Here is a 17,867-nt window from a genome sequence, read left to right on the forward strand (position 1 = left end):
CTAAGTAAGGGATCAGTTAAGGGATCAAGACGAAGGCGAGCACAGCCTTACCACACACCGAACGCTAATTCAGTGAAGAATGCTCGTAATTAGCCCCCACTGCCTCCATTCCACGGCATATTTAAGAGAGAGGGAAAAAAACACTGCTTTGAAATTTATGTAGGATAACTTCCTAAAAGGGTTAAAAAATGATTTATTTTTCACATGAGTGCCACAAAAAGAACAAAGTACTCTTCTACCGTTGTCCAACATTTCATTTGGATTATACCATCGGGGTAGCTCGTGACCAGTACACATCAGAGAGTATACAAAGATACCCCACAGATATCTCATTTAGCTGCATTTGTGAGTTAATGCCATGAGACTTGAGAGAAAAGTCGTTATCTGTGATTTAAAAAAAATTATACTTTATATTTTTAACATATTTAGTGTGCATACAGTAGTGTAGTGCAATCATTTTCTGAAATGTACCATACAGTAAAATGTTACTTGCATTGCTTTTTTAAATAAGCTAATATTGTTTAATTTGGTAATTTAGTCAGTCATTTTTTATGTATTATTAGTTATACAACAGCCGTAAACCAGCAAACCACATGGTCAAACCCTATTTCCTTCGCATCTATGCTAATTGTACCACAACATGTATCATTTAAGGACACAAGGTTTATGCTCCGTTGGTAATTAGCTGTGTTTTTTGCACAATAGCTTGACAATACGTCAGGTGCTGCAGCAGACAGCAGGTTGCTGTGATGTTGCTGCTCACATTAGCATCACAGTCGTTGTCTGCAGCTTCCACAGAGCATGTTAGCAGCTTAACTGTGAAACAAAGTGGCCTATTCTTCTAGCCCGCGTAGCAAATGGGGGCATTCTTGTTAATGTATCCTGGTCGGACCATCATGGAATGCCCAAAGCATGCAAATACAAAAAAAAAAACACAGATCAGTGTTTGTGAGCTCTCACCCTGCGTCTTCTCGCAGCACAGCAGTCTGCTTTGTGTGTGTTTTTGCAGCGTGTTTCGGACTCTTTTTGAGGGTTAAGTAGACGCTGCCCTCGGGGCTGTGGAAGGCTAAAGGAAGCTGGTAAACAACAAGCTTTCTTGTTTGCTATGGCTGCAGTTGCTGTGCGTTAGCAGTGAATGTCACATTTCCAAACAGTGTATTTTCGAACAAGTACATTTAGTGAAGTTGGGCAAAGTAAAGTTCAAGACCTGCTGGCGCTAAGATCTCTCGATAATCCATTAATCTGCCTATTGGCTATTAAACAAGCTGAAGAACTGGATGATAAGAGATGTATCTAGGAGTTAAACCAGTGGCTATACACACACACAGCAGCATGTTTAGACTCCTTATACATACGGTATGTTCAGTGACAAAGACCCTGTAGTAGTCTAGTCTGTGCAGATGTGTCCACTCTTAAATACACCATGAAAAGGACCCTTTTACACTGGCCGGGGTCTTTGAACTCATAATTGTTCTCTCTAAGACCAAGTTATACTCACAAAAGCTACAGTATGTATCGACAAGGCCAGGATGTTCCACCCCGAGGTCTGCGGCCCCCCGGGGCGATAACAAACTCAGAGCAGTGAGATCATCTAATAATGAGTGATCATTTAGGAGATCCCTCGGGACAAAAACAAGCTTGAGAAACCACTTGTGCTCATTTGAATGTAGGGATAAAGATAAATGCAGCTGGTTAAGTCAATGTCAGAGATTGACTATTTAGTTTATTATAGACATACACATTTTAGGACCGTGATTAACGATATTTTCATAATGGATCTGCTCATTATTTATGGCCTAATTAATTCATAATTTGGTCTATACAGTCAGAAAATAGTGAAACATGTAAAGAACCCAAGGTGCATGTATTAAAACTGCTGGTTTTGTTTAAAAAAAAAACTCATTAACTGTCTTAAAATAAATAAAAGTCTTTAAGAGACTTTAACCAGCAAAGAAAAAATATGAAATACTGAATCAATTTATGATTTTTAACCACTTTTTTATAATTGCGTAACTAGTGAAGCGTTCTCTATTAATCGCTCAATATTGAAAAAACATATTTAATAATCCCCTTTGAATGTCCTTAAGCCTTAACTTCAATTAACCATCGCTTAGCATCAATAGATATGTTTCTTTTGGTTAAAGGACTGATCCATTTAACTCTGAATCATTTCAAACATAACCTTCTCAGTCAGGACATCATGTAGATTAGGAGACAAACTTGTATGTCTTTCTTTTATTGAGACACCTTTTGCTTTGTCTTGTGAACAAAATGCCCTTAAGGACATATTTGTGTCTAGTCTTACTGAGAGAAGAGATTGACTGTTGTATTGGGCTCCTGAAGTAATCCTTTGTACATTGTAATCATTTTCAATGTTTAGATATGAACAGCTATCCATTGTGCGGATTTGTGAATTTCTTCTGTAAATCCACACAAACAAAGTTGAAATGAAAGAGTAAATGTTCCTCATAGCATGGGTTGACAACAGGTCATAAGATAAATGGCACAGTGTTGTTTAATCATTTATAAAATAGTAAAGTATGAAAAACACATCTGCTAAAAAAAAAAGAAATGCAACGTCCCTAATCTTTGAATGTCTAAATGTCTGTGGTGTTTAAGGTCACAAGCATTACACTTTCAATATTCCTCTTGTGATAAGTGGTGTCATAAATAGATCAAATAAAGTACAAAACAACCCAAAGTGGCCAGAGTGGGGTAAATAAATACAGTCAAATGAATAAAAAATGCTTTAGGATTCAAAATATAACTATATAACATTTGCCTATTACCTATGTTTAGCTCACATGTTCAGAGCCTGGTTATGGCTGAATGGATTTACTACGGAGTGGTTTCCAAAGAAAGTTAACCAGTATTTCACAAAACTGCGAAGAAAAGAACCAGGAAAAAATATTACTCCAAGTTTCCAAGAAGACCTGAGTTTGCACATCTCTTTTTTTGTATTAATTCATTGATTAACTTCTCATAATTAACCAGTTTACCAAGGCAGGACGTGAGGTGAGCCTTTAAGCGAGGGGTGTCAAAACTATTTTGTTGTTTGGGCCATTTTGAATCGGCCCTTAGCAAATTCAAAAAATATAATGAAATTTGGCCCACAACTGAAACTTGTGCTTGTCTCATATTGTACTTCTCAAATATATATGCAAACATATATTACACAGTAATATTCATGAGTTAAGCCAAATGTTTCAAATACATTCAGTCAATTAAAGTTGAAAGCAATTTCTAACAAATCTAAGATGATAAGAAAAAAGCCCAATGACTTATTTACATAACAAGCTTCAAATATACCCTTCATATTTCCTCTTGTTATAAGAAATCTGAGGTTTCTGTGTTAAGGAATGAGCTGCTAACAAAATAATGAAACCCTATGGAGAGCTGTGATAGGCTGTTTGTTTTCTTAAAGCATATTCAAGTATCAAGCATACTTTACCTACATTTGATTGATTTGGAAGATTTATCACTTAACTTATGAGGCAGTATACCTCTAGTGCAGGGGTGCCCAACCAGTCGATCGCGATCAACCGGTCGATCGCGGGGAGATTCCCAGTCGATCGCGAGATGTGTCTAAAAATAGAACAACAATATTCTGTTTTATCGTTAATGTCCTATAACATAATCTTCCTGTGCCAGAATAATGCACTTGAACGCATCAAAGCTTTGTGATTGGCCGGCGTGACTGTGTCGGGGCGCGGCTGGTGGGCAGTGCACTAGTTCGCTAATGTTGTCCGTGTCAACAGGAGTGACAGTCCGCACACAAGCAAAACATATATAATTCTCACTCCGAGTGGGAGGATGATTATTTTTGTATCTATTCCAATTCAAAGTCCATCTGTCTCATCTGCAATGCGAGCGTGGCTTTATCGAAGAAGGGTAATTTAGGAGCGGCATTTCAAAACAGTGCACAAACGCTACGAGACGGAATTCCTTCCTAATTCTGCCCTACGCTCCAAAAGGGGAGGGGCCTGAAAGGACAGCTAAATGCACAGCAGTCCATTTTCACCAGGCCCAACAACAAGAGCAAGGCTGCTACCAGAGCATCTTATCGTGTCAGTCACGTTCTTGCGAAACACATGAAGTCTTTCAAAGATGGCGAAGTTGTGAAAGAAGCTTTCCTGGAGGCTGCCGATGCGTAATAAAAATAACAGTAGCATTTCAACAGGTTTTTGATATGATAAAAACTCAAGTTATATATACCGTTATTAATCAGCTGTAAGTTTTAGTTTGTTTGAACTTATTAATTATAATTATTGTACAAAATGGTATAAGAATGCAAACTTAAATTGATTATAGTCTATTATCAATTCAGGTTAAGAAACTAGTGTTGCTTGCATCCTATTTTAAATGCATTTATTTTTATACTCTACTAAAATGCAACAAAAAAAGGGTTTGATTCTATTCATTTAGTCTTTTTTATTGCACTTTGGCAGCAGATTCCTGTGTAGATTCAGATCTGAGTTGTCTTATTAGTAAGCCTAATTTATACTTTTGTAGCAACACTAATTTTATATAAGGACAAAGAAAGGGTTCAGAGTCTTTTCTTTTGTTCCTGTGTCATATGTGGCAGCACTGTTCAATGTTTCTTGAAAACATTACCCACTGTAGTGACGTGTGAATAAACTCCAACTCTGTATCAACAACACTGTTGTGTAACTTCAGTTAAATACTTGTATGTGTGTAGATTAGAAAGAGGTAAGATAAAGGATCTGCAGTATTTTATGGAGTATTAATCGTACAAAGGTCAGATTTATACAAGAAGAAGTGTGTATTTATCTGGTAGCAGGCTGTCAGTAATGGCTACGCCTCTCTATTTGGACTGGTAGATCTCGGCAGACTGGCAACTTTAAAAGTAGCTCTCGGTTCAAAAAAGGTTGGGCACCCCTGCTCTAGTGAGTGGCCCAGCCCTTCGTATATTGTTATGTACTGTATGTGGCCCTCGTGAAAAAAGTTTGGATGCCCCTGCTTTAAGTCTTCAAAGTCAGATGCAGTTTTTGGCAAGTTTTCAGAGTCAAACCAGGAAAGTTGATGTTGCTGGTTACTCTTTTCCTCACAAGCAGATGCTAAATAATAAAGTATTGTTCCCACTCGGAGTCGGACAGAATACTCAGTAATCCTGGAGGTCAATAGGAAACACCTCGAGTGTTGGAACCATGGCGGGAACTAACTGATGACAGACAAGATAAAGTATTTCCTGTTTGTATGCTTTCCACTAACTTGTATTTTTTTATGATGATAGCAGCTGACTGCAAATTAAAACATGCCACTTTGACTAAAAGGGGAATAATTGCCTTGTGTGGTCATGGCTCAAAACTAACAGGTAATTAACATTAAAATAATCCACAATCAACACTTTATATCCCTATTTTGTATTCAGTCTAGACTTAAAAGTATAATATAAAACCTTTTCAATTCCTCTTATTCAGTCTATTTGGGTATTTAACAATATGTTGAAGTGATTGAATATTGCATGTTTCCATTTGGTCAAGTGTGACGATGACCTGCTTTCTTTATCTCCTAATATATGTTCTCACTACATAACAACTTTTCCCCCGTCATTTTATGGACCAAATGATTAACAGAAAAGATAATACCAACAACAACAACAAAAAACATATGAGAGAGCAATCTAAATTGAAATTGGGTATTGTGCCAACTTTTGTTCCAGATAATTCCAACCAAATGCAGTCGTAATGTAGTGTATAGTTTAGTAGTAATCAACTAGTCACTGTTTGTTTAGCCAAACATGTGAATGCAAATAATTGGATTGCTTATTTATGGCTTAAGTATTATCCATCAGGATTAGGTTTTGAAATACTCTGCAGCCTAGGTCTATTTTGAGGTTTAGCGCCAAGGTGGTCCACAATGTAAGAAGCAAATCATTTTGTATTAAAAGTATTCCTGCGTGCCAGTGGTGACTGGCTTTACAGAGGAGCTGCTTTATTGGAACCATGGAAATTATCCTTGAAATATAATCATCATTAAGAATACAGAGGAGTTATGCACCATAACGAGAACAAAGTAAGGACTAAAGGGTTGTAGTGAGCAACATTAAAGACTCTCATTGTTTCAAACGAGCCCAAAGCGTGACATGGTTCTTTTCAATAGAGGGTGACGTGCTGTAAATATGTCCCCTTCAGCGGTGTCAACTTTACAACCCTGTAATGACGTCATACCTGGGTGATAAATGTCAACGCACCTCTCACATGAGTATCCCCCTGCAGAACAATGATACTGTCTCTGAGCATGGAGAAGGGACTGTGAAAGACTCTCTGTTCTGATGAGAGGTGGAAAAATGCAATAGTCACAAACGGATAACGGATAATCTGGCTTGACCTGACTAGTCCTAATATGTATTCATATGAGAGGTACAATCAAAGAGATGTCAGGTGTGACAGGTCATACACTTTCTAAAGGATAAACAGATGCACCATTACAAACGTGCAATATAGAGAAATTACAATATTTCTGACCAATATTGATATTGAGACGATATTGTATGGTTGTTGTTTGGTGCCATCACAAAATATTTACACAATGACATTTGGAGACAATGGCTAATTGAATAACATATTATAAAACCTCTGTAACAGTTGAGTGAGATAAGAGAAATGCATAATTTTACTGTAAAAGGAAAACATATTATACTATCCGAAATGTAAGACCATATGCTGTCCATATCACAACTTCTATATAATATTGATATATTGATCAGCCCTAAGCGCACATTTGGACTTGTTTTGAGTCACATTATTATCTTGATCAGTCAGTTCTCACACATATTGAGTATCCATGCTCAGAAATAGATGTGTCAAAGCATTTCTTTTTCTTTTTTCTCAGGCTCCATGAGATATAATAACCACATCTGTAGAGTGCAGTCCAATAGGGTTTTCACAGAAGCAGAGGAAGTGTCAGCGGTAGCTTAGAGTTTTTCAAGAGCCTGTGACCTCGTCAGCTCTGTTAATAAACCCAAATACTCGAAGCTTAAGCAGAACAAATACATAAACCTAAAAATAAAAGTAGCCTCTTATTTGTTGGCTTTGAGACGTTTATGCCTGTTGTTCCTGATTAGAAATTACATTTAGAGGCGAGCTACTGCAGACAAAAACGTTGTTATTTTTGGCTGTGTTGAACTGCCTAGCATCCACAGGGTTAAAAAAAAGTGGCTGCGGCAAAGCAACAGCCCCAGGCAAGTTTCAGTAATAGAGGTGGCCTCGCAAAACAAAGGCACTAACTGTTAGCAGCACATCCTGACATCAAGTGATAAATTCAGATTTTACATAAAACAACACACATTTGAAAAAGCTCATTGTGCCTCCCTGATATGCATAACTAATGACCTTTCTTGTCTTTAAAAGATGAGCTGGTGGTGCCTCTCCTCAGCAAGGCTTAGTCTTCCTGTGCAGGCGAGAGGGAAGCAGCTACAGAACTTCTTAGTCTAGATAGAAGTTAGATAGTTAGGAAATAGATAGCAAGTTAAACAGAGGAGTTTTTAAATAGGAAGGATCACTTTACTTAAAATGATGCTTGAGCTGCTCGGATACCAACCTTATGAGGTATGTTTACAATCAACAATCATCTTTTTTTGTGGTATTTTCTTTTATTATAAGTGAAAAATAACATGACAGTATGTGACTTAATCTTAAAAACAGTGTCAGTGCTGATGCATGTTTATACAGTTATTATGTATCTATATTTATTGATGAACTTTTTACTGTTGTTTTCTCATAAATTAGAGATTCACGCAATAGACAGCTGGTTTAAATATAGACTCATCTGGGATGCAGCAGCACTGCTCCATTTAAAATGTGTGACAGTCTGACAAACACTCTCTGAAGTTTGTTTTCGCTTTTCTGGATCTGTAATGCTGCGTGGGACTTAATGATCCTCAGAAATCAAATGTATCTATAACCGGGGAAGTGCAGAGATGGGTGTGCGTGTTATTTTTGTCACTTAAATTATGTGGACTATATGAATACGTAAAAAAATGTAGAAATGGTTTTGTACTGACACTGTTTTGAGATAACATCACTTGAAAGCGTCTCAAAAGAAAAATGAATAATGCATCTCCGGATTTGATCTCCGTGCCAAGTCTATTTTAATATTGGAGTTAGTGGTGCAATACTAGAGACAGACTTTGAGGTATATTTATCCTTTTTATTCTCTATATATCTAAACAGGTTTAGACTTTTTAAACTAAGGAAAGCATACGAAGACAAAAACATGTATTTCTCATGTTGCATCTGTAACCAAACTGAATATCTATATATTATATATATATATATTTTTTGTTACTGTACATTTGTAATTCAACATGTATATTTTCTACTTTCTTGTTTATTTCTTTTAATTTGTATTGTACAATGCCGTGTCTTTTTATGCTGCTGCAACACAAACATTTCCCAAATTGGTATCAATAACAGGGGTGTCCACACTTTTATCACTGAGGGCCACATACAGAAAAACATACAAAGGCTGGGCCCCTCAGGTATATTGCCTCATAAGTTAAGTTATAAGTTAACAAAATTAATCAAATGTTGGTAAATTATGCTTGATACTTGAATATGCTTTGAGACAATACATGCCTACATCACAGCTTTCCATAGGGTTTCATTGTTTTTGGTGGCAGCTCATTCCTTAAAACAGAAATAGGAAGGGTGTATTTCAAGCTTGTTATGTAAATCAGTTATTGCACTTTTTTTATCAACTAAGATGTGTTGAAAATGTTTTCAACTTTATTTGACAGAATTTATTTGAAAATTGGGATTCTTAAAACATTAATACTGTGTTATATATATATATTTAAGAAGCACAATATAGGAAAAGCACAAGTTTCATGTGTGGGCCTTATTCCATTATACTTTTAGAATTTGCTGCGGGCCAATTCAAAATGGCCCCCGGGCTGCAGTTTGGACACTTCTGATCAATAAAGTACTTCTTATCTTATCTTCTCTGTAAATAACATATCTCTTCCTGTTTGCCACTTTCCCTCCTCCCCCCCCTATAGGTCCAGACTCACCTGGAGAACCCCACCAAGTACCACATCCAGCGCTCGCAGCAGCAGCAGGTGAAGCGCTACTTGGGGAAGCTCGGCTCTCAGGTGTTGAGCCTGCCCTGCCACAACCAGTCCTCGGACCACGGGGGCATGCCGCCAGGGCCGGGCAACAGCGCCCCCAACAGCCCCATGGCCCTACTGACCCTCAACACTAACTGCGAGAAAGAGGTGACTGCTTGTGACTCACTGTGTTCCTCATTATGACACACAGAATATGTATTTTGTTCCTTTAGTCAGCCTTATCTGTATGTCTTTTGACCTTTTATGTTGTCTTTTTATAGATGGATGATGTCATTGATGACATTATTAGTCTGGAGTCCAGTTACAGTGATGAAATCCTCAGCCTGATGGACCCAGGACTTCAGATGGCTAACGTATGTGTGTGTGTGTGTGTGTGTGTGTGTGTGTGTGTGTGCGTGTGTGTGTGTGTGTGTGTGTGTGTGTGTGTGTGTGTGTGTGTGTGTGTGTGTGTGTGTGTGTGTGTGTGTGTGTGTGTGTGTGTGTGTGTGTGTGTGTGTGTGTGTGTGTGTGTGTGTGTGTGTGTGTGTGTGTGTGTGTGGCTTTCATACAGACTCTGCACTTCACTCTGTTGAAAGGTCAACCAATAGGCGCATTCACACTGCGGTACTTTTCCCACAAAGGTTCATGTGAACTTAGTTCATATGAACTCTTTAGTTCGCATGAACTAAGTACAGATCGCATGAACTAAGTACAGATCGCGTTCACACTGGAAAAAGTCCCTGGGGGTGGATTAGGCAAATGAAGCCGCTGACGTCACTTGTTCTTCTTCTGCTTTGGGTTTACTGGCAGGCCGCAAACCACTTCACTGCATATACTGCCGCCCAAAGTCCCCGGCCGGAAGTCCCCGGAGTTGGGGACTGGCTTCAGTAGAAGCTGCTGGGCGCTTCTACTGAAGCCTTCCGAGTAAATCGCCAGAACGCCGACACCTCCTCATCTCCACCACTCCCATGTTTTATTTTGTGTTGCCATAAGTTAGTCTCTCTGCGTTTCTGCGCTGGGCTAATGCTAATAATGCTAATGCGAGGATAATAAAATGGCGGCTTCACAAAACTTTTTGGTAGTTTTATGGGGCGTGGTTTGCAATCCGCCCAGCCAATCAGAAATATAGCTCTTTTCTCACAAGAGAGCCGCTCGAAAGTCCCTGCTCTCTAGCAGGGACTTTCGAGGGGGTAAAAAGGTTCACATGAACTAATTTTAGTACCGGCTCTTTTTGGTGTGAACGCGATAAAAGAGTTCACATGAACTAAGTTCACATGAACCTTTGTGGGAAAAGTACCGCAGTGTGAATGCGCCTAATGAGGGCGTCTCAATCTTGTTTTTGGGGGTAAATATATCCAAATAAATTCTCTGATACTTGTGAAAAAACAAAATCTCAATCTTTTGGCTACAGTCCTTTGAATGCTGAATTGACATCTCTGCAATAACAGAAAGTAAAGACAAACTATCTTTAGCTGTTTGCTCAAATTAACAAAGAAAGCGTCTCACATTTTGGAGAACACTTCCTGGAGTCTTCTCGTCACTCTGAGGTTGTCAGGCTACCAGCGAAGATTCAAGGAAATCACTGCACTCGCCAACCTAAAAAATATATAATTGTCACACTTTGAATTGGTGTGTAAAATTGAGAGCTATAGAAATTCTCTAAGGTAGATTTTGTTTTTCTTTCGCACAGAGCCAGTGTCCCTGTTATCTGTCTTGTTGCTAAACTAAGCTAAGCTAATCAGCTGATTGCTGTAAACATTACAGAATAATCAATCTTAAGTCAATAAGCAAATAGGTACATTTCCCAAAATGTAGACCTATTGAAACAGTGTCATTACACTGATTTGCTTATAACAACACCTGTTAAAGTTGACTGCACAATGGCCCTGTCTTCTGTCACCACCCTTCCCATCATGCTCATCTTGTGATGCTGATTAGCATCTATACAGTGGAGGAGGGGGGGGTGATCCTTGCTTAATGTCTTTGCTGTGTCCCCTCAGATCCCTGTGAATGCTAACCTCATGGACCTGTATGGTAATCAGGGAATGGCCCAGCAAGGTCTGGCCATCAGCAACTCCTGCCCCGCCAACCTGCCCAACGTCAAAAGGGAATACTCCGGTAAGCAGCACAGCCAAAGCAATTCTTGAAAAAAAACTTAAAGGGGACCTATCATGCAAAATGCACTTTTTGATTTATTTTATACATAAATGTGTGTGTCAGGTCGGTGTAAGGGAACTCACAAAGTGTCAGAAAGTATTTTCCTCCGTATCCAAATCTCTAAAAACGGAGCTGATCCAGATTTGCGTCCGATATTACGTAATATCGGAGATGTGGACCAGCGGCACTATCAGAAACGTTGCTATCTGAAACAATGCCCGACGTGTTTTGGACGTAATATGGTCTTTGTTGACATTAGCAAGCATCGCTAACACTCAGAGCTAACCTGTACTGGAGAGAGTATGTGTACAAAAGCAGGAAGCATTTGATCTCCATACTGTTTCAGAAATAATCCTTGATGTGGTTTGGAACATGATATGGCATTTAATCACAGCAACATTTAGCTGTATCTCGTAGAATTCTGAGCAGGCATTAGCTCCCCCTCCTCTAACAGGGCTGAAACAGAGGGATATGAGGGATGTCTAAAATGCATGATCTGTTTGGTATTTTGAGCAAAACACATCACAGACATGTTTTTTATATATTTTTAAATATCTGAGACCCATAATATATGCCTAAAAATAGCATAATAGGAGACCTTTAAGCAACGGGCTACTGTCATCAAAATATATTGTCTACAGATCTTAGATCTGTGAAAACATACATTAATATCCATTAATCTTTTCTTGCATGGAGAACATAATGGCTCGAACAACCCACATGTTGCTCTGCTTTTCAGCGCACACCATAATGAAGCGTTTTTAAAATAACTTTCTGTGTGGGAAGTGTGCATGACTGACCTGTTTTTCAATGTATTTCTATCCATTCTGCACATTTTAATACTGAAAACAACATTTATTACAGTTTCACAATCCACGGCCCTCATGCACATGCTGGATAAATCTGGATCGTGCGGAACATACGACGACTATCAAAGTCCTGAAGGCTTCCCTGGGGGTGCGTACGGCTCATTAGCTTTAAACACACATGTTATACTTGCGCTGCACAGTTGATTATATTTGAATTAAAACTATTATCATTAATCAAACCTTTTTTTTCTTAAATCAGAAGTTAGGGCGATGGCAAAGGAAAGGCAGAAGAAGGATAACCATAATCAGAGTGAGTTTTAATTTCAAATGCTCTTAATTATAACTCTGTTAATGTAAATGTGAAGGACTAATAGATGTAGTTAGTGTCATATGCTTATTTGCTTTATAAAAATATATTTTCAGATGGTTATTCGACAGCTTATCATAGACCTTTTCTCCTCTGTTTTTTTCCCTTTAGTTGAGAGAAGACGGCGGTTTAACATCAACGATCGAATCAAGGAATTGGGAACCTTAATTCCTAAATCCAATGACCCGTAAGTTTCTTATTTTATACACTGTACTTCTTTATTTGGTTATACAAGTGACATAATGATAAATCAACCACAATACGGTTAAAGGAATGAACACCTAAAATACCCATACCCACAAAATGATGATTAAATTGGTCAGATTATGGCTATATTTATCATACTTTCTGTGTGCGTAGACACTTAAAGCTCACTCTCCTCTCCCTCTGCCCTCTGACCTTGCCTGTGGCTCTGGGAAGATCCCAGCAGCCTCTTTTGTTGTGTCTCTCCACCCACGGTTGTTTTGCTTAACCCCAGCTGTGTGCTCCACCCACACATATACCTACACACACACAAACTCAGGGACCTCCTTTTACAAAGAGACCTCCATTTACATCTGAATCTGAACACCTGAATAATTGTAAAAACAAATGATAGATGGGCTTGTTTGCATAAACAATCTCAAAAACAACTATAAATGCATACGTTTGAATTCTTCAATCGTATAATAATCAGAGACAGAAAGATGTGTATCCGCCTTTAAGGCTTCCAACTGCTTCAACCTACACACCTCAGTATCGATTTTGGATGCAGATCGTTCCCGGTTAGTATAGTAAAGATCGATTTGACCACTGCAAAACTTCCCCTGCAACCTTCAACTCTTCAGGGAACTCTCTGACCTCCCCTGTAAACATGTATGATGCTGCTCTCAGCTCTGCAGAGAGCTCAGACTTCTGACTGCTGGTCACCTCTCTGACCTCCGGAGCCGCTCTGCTCCTCCTCATTATCCTCCTCTGTCTCTGTCAGATTCTCTTTCTGAATAGAGATGGCTTATTGCCGATTGTCTGACATCAAATCTAAAGAATATAAGAGACTGTGTGTAGGATGGACTCATAATGCCCAGAAATGGCAAAAGTACACATACTTTATTCAAGTAGAAGTACAGATACTAGTGTTTACAAATGCTCTGGTAAAAGTACTGACTAAACTTCTTTACTCAAGTAAAAGTAAAGAATTATGGGCCTCAAAATGTACTTAAGTAAAAAGTACCCATAACCACCATTATATTAATAGAACAATAACGTCATTGTTAGCCAATGAAGGTTTTCATTGGTCCCTCTTCTTTAGAGAAGACCAGGAAATGATGGATACACGGATCGTGTTCAAATCAATAGGCACGCAATGACTCTAAATAATAATGATCACGCCACCAAACACACATTAAAACTAAAGTAACAAGCGTGTTTTGAAAATGGTAGAAGTAGAAAGTACAAGTATTTGTGTTCAAATGTAAGAAGTAAAAGTAAAAAGTCATCAGAAAATAAATAGTGGAGTAAAGATACCAGAAAAATGTACTTGGGTACATTAACGAAGTATTTGTACTCCACTAGTTCCCATCTCTGATAATGCCTCCTTTGTGATTTCAGGGACATGCGCTGGAACAAAGGCACGATCCTGAAGGCGTCAGTGGACTACATCAGGAGACTACAGCGGGAGCAGCAGAGGGCCAAAGAGGTGGAGACTCGCCAGAAGAAGCTGGAGCATGCTAATCGTCATTTGCTGTTGAGGATACAGGTAGACAAAGCTTCATGACGTGTAGTGATCGGAAGGTACAATCATAGAGGTTATCGCACTGCTATTTGCAAGGTTATTTGATAGTAAAAGTAAAACTACAATATGTGTTGCATATATGTGTGAAAAAGAGACAGTCAGAATAAAACTGTTACCCTTTTATGAAAGAAGTCAAGGTTCAGGGAACAGAGCCGCCATTTCAGACAGCAAAGGCCACGAATGAGAGGAAGCAGATGTCTGTTTAGACTCTTGTAACTAATTGATCACATGACAGGAGGCATCAGGGTCTGTTGGATTCGGCTCAGCGGAAATCGATTGAATGATCACATTGTGCATTTAAGGTGCAGTAACTATAAAGATAATTGTATCGGGTCTTTAAATTTGAGTAAAGAGTGGTAGTAAAGCAACGTCTAGCTTTAGCATCCAAATCAGGGGGGAAAAACATGCTTTTAAAAGGGAGAAAGGAGAGAAAGATGGCTTAGTCGGTCATAGTCAGGGGAGGGTTTAGAACTAAATGTACACCTCAGCTAAACTATTTCCTGTGTAAAGTGTAAATATGAAATATATTATGGCAGAGATTGTCACACTTCACTGACTAAACTGTGAGTCTATGTGTTTGCAGGAGTTGGAGATGCAGGCGCGCGCTCACGGTCTGGTCATCACGTCTTCGGCGCTCTGCTCGTCTGAACTGGCGGCCCGGTCCATAAAGCAGGAGCGCTCTCTGGAGGACTGTTGCCAGGAGCTGTACACGCTGCACCCCAACCACCAGCACCTCCCAGACTGCACTGCAGAGCCGCCCGGCACCCTGGAGCTGAACGACGGCCACTCCAACTACCCCGAAGGTCCCTACAGCGTGCACGGCAAGCTGGGCTCCAAACTCAACGACATCCTCATGGAAGACACCCTGTCCCCGGTGAGAGGGGGGGACCCTTTGCTCTCGTCCGTCTCCCCCGACACCTCCAAGGACAGCAGCCGTAAGAGCAGTGTGAGCATGGATGAGAATGATCAGGTGTGTTAGCACCCCCTACTGGAGGACACCTGCATCTCCAACCTTCTCCACCCTGCTGCAAAGTGTTGCCGTCTGCAGCTTACACACTCTGCTGGAGACGCTTCCTCCTGTGCGTGTCATTTGTTTGTTTATTTCTCCCCCGACAGTGTTTACATGTTTTTAATCTTTTCCATTTCTTTTTTTTTTTAGTTTTTTGTGATATCTTTGTCTTTTCAAGCCCTCAACCTTGATTTCAAAGAATGATTATGAAGTACTTTTGCTTTAATCAAAACTTTGATGACAATGAGTTACAAAAATAGAAGTTTTTATATTTAAAATATATATATATGCATTCATCTTTGAATAGAGGCTAGATTATGTTTATTTCTATTGATTCCAACGAATCTAGGGAAGTTATACATCATGGTCAGAGTTGTAGATATTTTGTCTTGAGATGAACACTGCTTTTTAAATCACTAGCAATAATAGAAGAAAACTATTTATTACTATAGTGCTTTACACTCCTCGTGTCTTAGATTGAACTTGAATGTGCCAATGCCTTATTAAGATGGTTATGCATCGATGTTGTATTGCTATGCACATTTTTTGGCTGTTAGCTGAGTCTTTGTCAGTCTTCCAGTTGAAATGTCTTCCTTGGAAATTATAAATAATAATCATTTGTAGATTGTATCTTATTTATGTATCAACGTAAACAGGACTTTATGTAAACAATCACCTTAAAACATGTATTTATAACAAGGCATTTAAAAAGAGCCATTTTTTTTAATACATGAGATAATAATAAATAAAAGCTCACTAATGAGCAGGATGCACAACAATCCAGTAAATCTATTTGTATCACACTGATGCATCCTTAACTATCCAGAGACGGCTCAGCAGGGTGTGCCAGATATTTCTAAAGTATACATTACTCGCTGCCAAAACCACGGAATACTTCAAACTTAAAGGTGGGGTAGGTAAGTTTCAGAAATCGCCTCGAGTGCACTAAAATTAGAAAGTACACAGCCGAAAATAATCCGCCCCTTCCTTCAGACTTCCTTACAGAGCACCTCCTCCAACACACATGAACGCGCACATGACGTCAGCAGACTGGTGAAAGTGGCCGCCTGTTGCTGGCGAGTCATTGAAGTACTGCTGCAATGCACGCCCAATGACGGCACGCCCAATGAGGGCACGAGATACATTTGTGCGTGCACGAGATGGAAGGCTGACAGACAGGGCGGCAATCCAATCCGTTTAGCCGGCCCGGCTAAACGGATTGGATGTACTTTTTACAGAACTACGGCTTCCACAGATGAATTTTTTTTATAGATTTTTTGTCAAAGCACTTAAGATATTCATTGCTATCGGGATGTTAAGAGCATTCCATGGAATATAACAAAAAGTGTATCTCGAGCCGGTTTCTGAAACTTACCTACCCCACCTTTAACAAATATTTAAGAAAAGTATTATTTTTGATAATGCATTCTCAAAACATTTAAACTAAAAGAGCTGTTGTAGCCCTGACACACACACAAGAAGCACATTTCACTTGAAAATAATTCTATACCATTTTGATAGATAATTAATGCGAGAAGAAGATTAATCAGTTACGCTTTATTGTATTCTTGTCTGTAGTGATCAGACTAAAGCAGCTGATAATACTGCTTATACTTCCGACCTGTGTTGATGCAAGTGCTGGGTTTTCTAACTGTCCATCCATTTGCTAAATTATTGTTATTTTACACCACTGCGGTGACCTTTCACCACATTTATTTTTCATGATGTGAACATTTTTATTGCCAAGGAGTATAAGGAGACTGCTTTGGGTTTTTGTATGAAATGCATGTCAGAAACACTGGAATGACCTCTGTAATTTAAAACATGGTTTGTTCACATTTTGTTTTATTTAAGCATATTAACAATTGTATTTGGCTTTTCAAATGCATACAGAATATTATATGTGATTGTAGGTTCTTTATGGTGTACGGTTATTGTACATTTCAGCAGTTTGGGTTCAACAGTTGTAGCACATTGCATAGGTAAGCCTTTGTTTATACTTCCCTGCCATTACTGTTACAGCACAGCCTCCATTTTTGTTAAACTATGCAATGGTTGAAGTTGTGCCTGCAGAATAGCATCACGTCTCAACAATGTGATCTCCTTATGAAGTAGTCTAAAACAATGTCAATGTAGTACTCTTTTTTAATTGATTTAAGTGCCTTACAGTCATTTCTGTTACCCTGGTGTTGAGGAGTTGTAGACAGTGATGCAAAACGTTGTTGATGTTAATACTGGTGTTTGGTGCTTTATGAATTAACTGAAGAGTGCCAAAGTGTTTTAGAAAGCAGTAGGAAAGGTGGTTTGTCAGTACAAGGAAACTCAAGAAGCCTCTCAGACTCAAGAGCCACCAAGATGTCACAATGGAACCCCAAAGTGTTCAGTACTGAAAAGAAAAAGGCATTACGAAATAAATTATTATAATATAATCAAGTAAATCAATGAATTCTTAAGTAATTTAATAAATTATTAAAACTAATCAATGTTAAATGTTATTTCATCATTATTATTTTTCGTATTAAAAGTGTTTTATTTATTTGTTTTTAAAGTGTTTATTTTTTTCTTCTGTGCAGATTTTTTTTATTTCAAAGTGCCCTTTTTTGAAAGTTTGTTTTTGCTTAATAACTGCATTTTTCTCAATTACATTTTTATTTCAAAATCAGCACTAACGTCTTTATTCACAA

At 38.7% G+C, this 17,867-nt stretch overlaps 1 protein-coding gene across 6 annotated transcripts in view; it reads left to right on the top strand.

Annotated features, from left to right (window-relative positions):
- LOC117542989 (microphthalmia-associated transcription factor-like) overlaps nt 1-16,207 on the top strand; it is a 31,584-nt gene extending 15,377 nt beyond the window's left edge. For 4 of the 6 annotated variants that reach the window (XM_034210916.1, XM_034210913.1, XM_034210918.1 and 1 more), the window contains 8 exons: nt 9,023-9,238; nt 9,352-9,444; nt 11,071-11,188; nt 12,092-12,184; nt 12,296-12,346; nt 12,515-12,590; nt 13,991-14,138; nt 14,758-16,207. In XM_034210916.1, the coding sequence (XP_034066807.1) occupies nt 9,023-9,238; nt 9,352-9,444; nt 11,071-11,188; nt 12,092-12,184; nt 12,296-12,346; nt 12,515-12,590; nt 13,991-14,138; nt 14,758-15,153 (1,191 nt within the window). In that variant the 3' untranslated portion in view covers nt 15,154-16,207. Of the gene's footprint in view, nt 1-7,296; nt 7,572-9,022; nt 9,239-9,351; nt 9,445-11,070; nt 11,189-12,091; nt 12,185-12,295; nt 12,347-12,514; nt 12,591-13,990; nt 14,139-14,757 lie in introns of those variants that run through there. The other 2 variants (XM_034210917.1, XM_034210914.1) reach the window with 2 other exon arrangements.
- The last annotated feature ends 1,660 nt before the right edge of the window (nt 16,208-17,867 follow it).

The sequence above is a fragment of the Gymnodraco acuticeps genome, unplaced genomic scaffold, assembly GCF_902827175.1.
Source record: "Gymnodraco acuticeps unplaced genomic scaffold, fGymAcu1.1, whole genome shotgun sequence".
NCBI lineage: Eukaryota > Metazoa > Chordata > Actinopteri > Perciformes > Bathydraconidae > Gymnodraco > Gymnodraco acuticeps.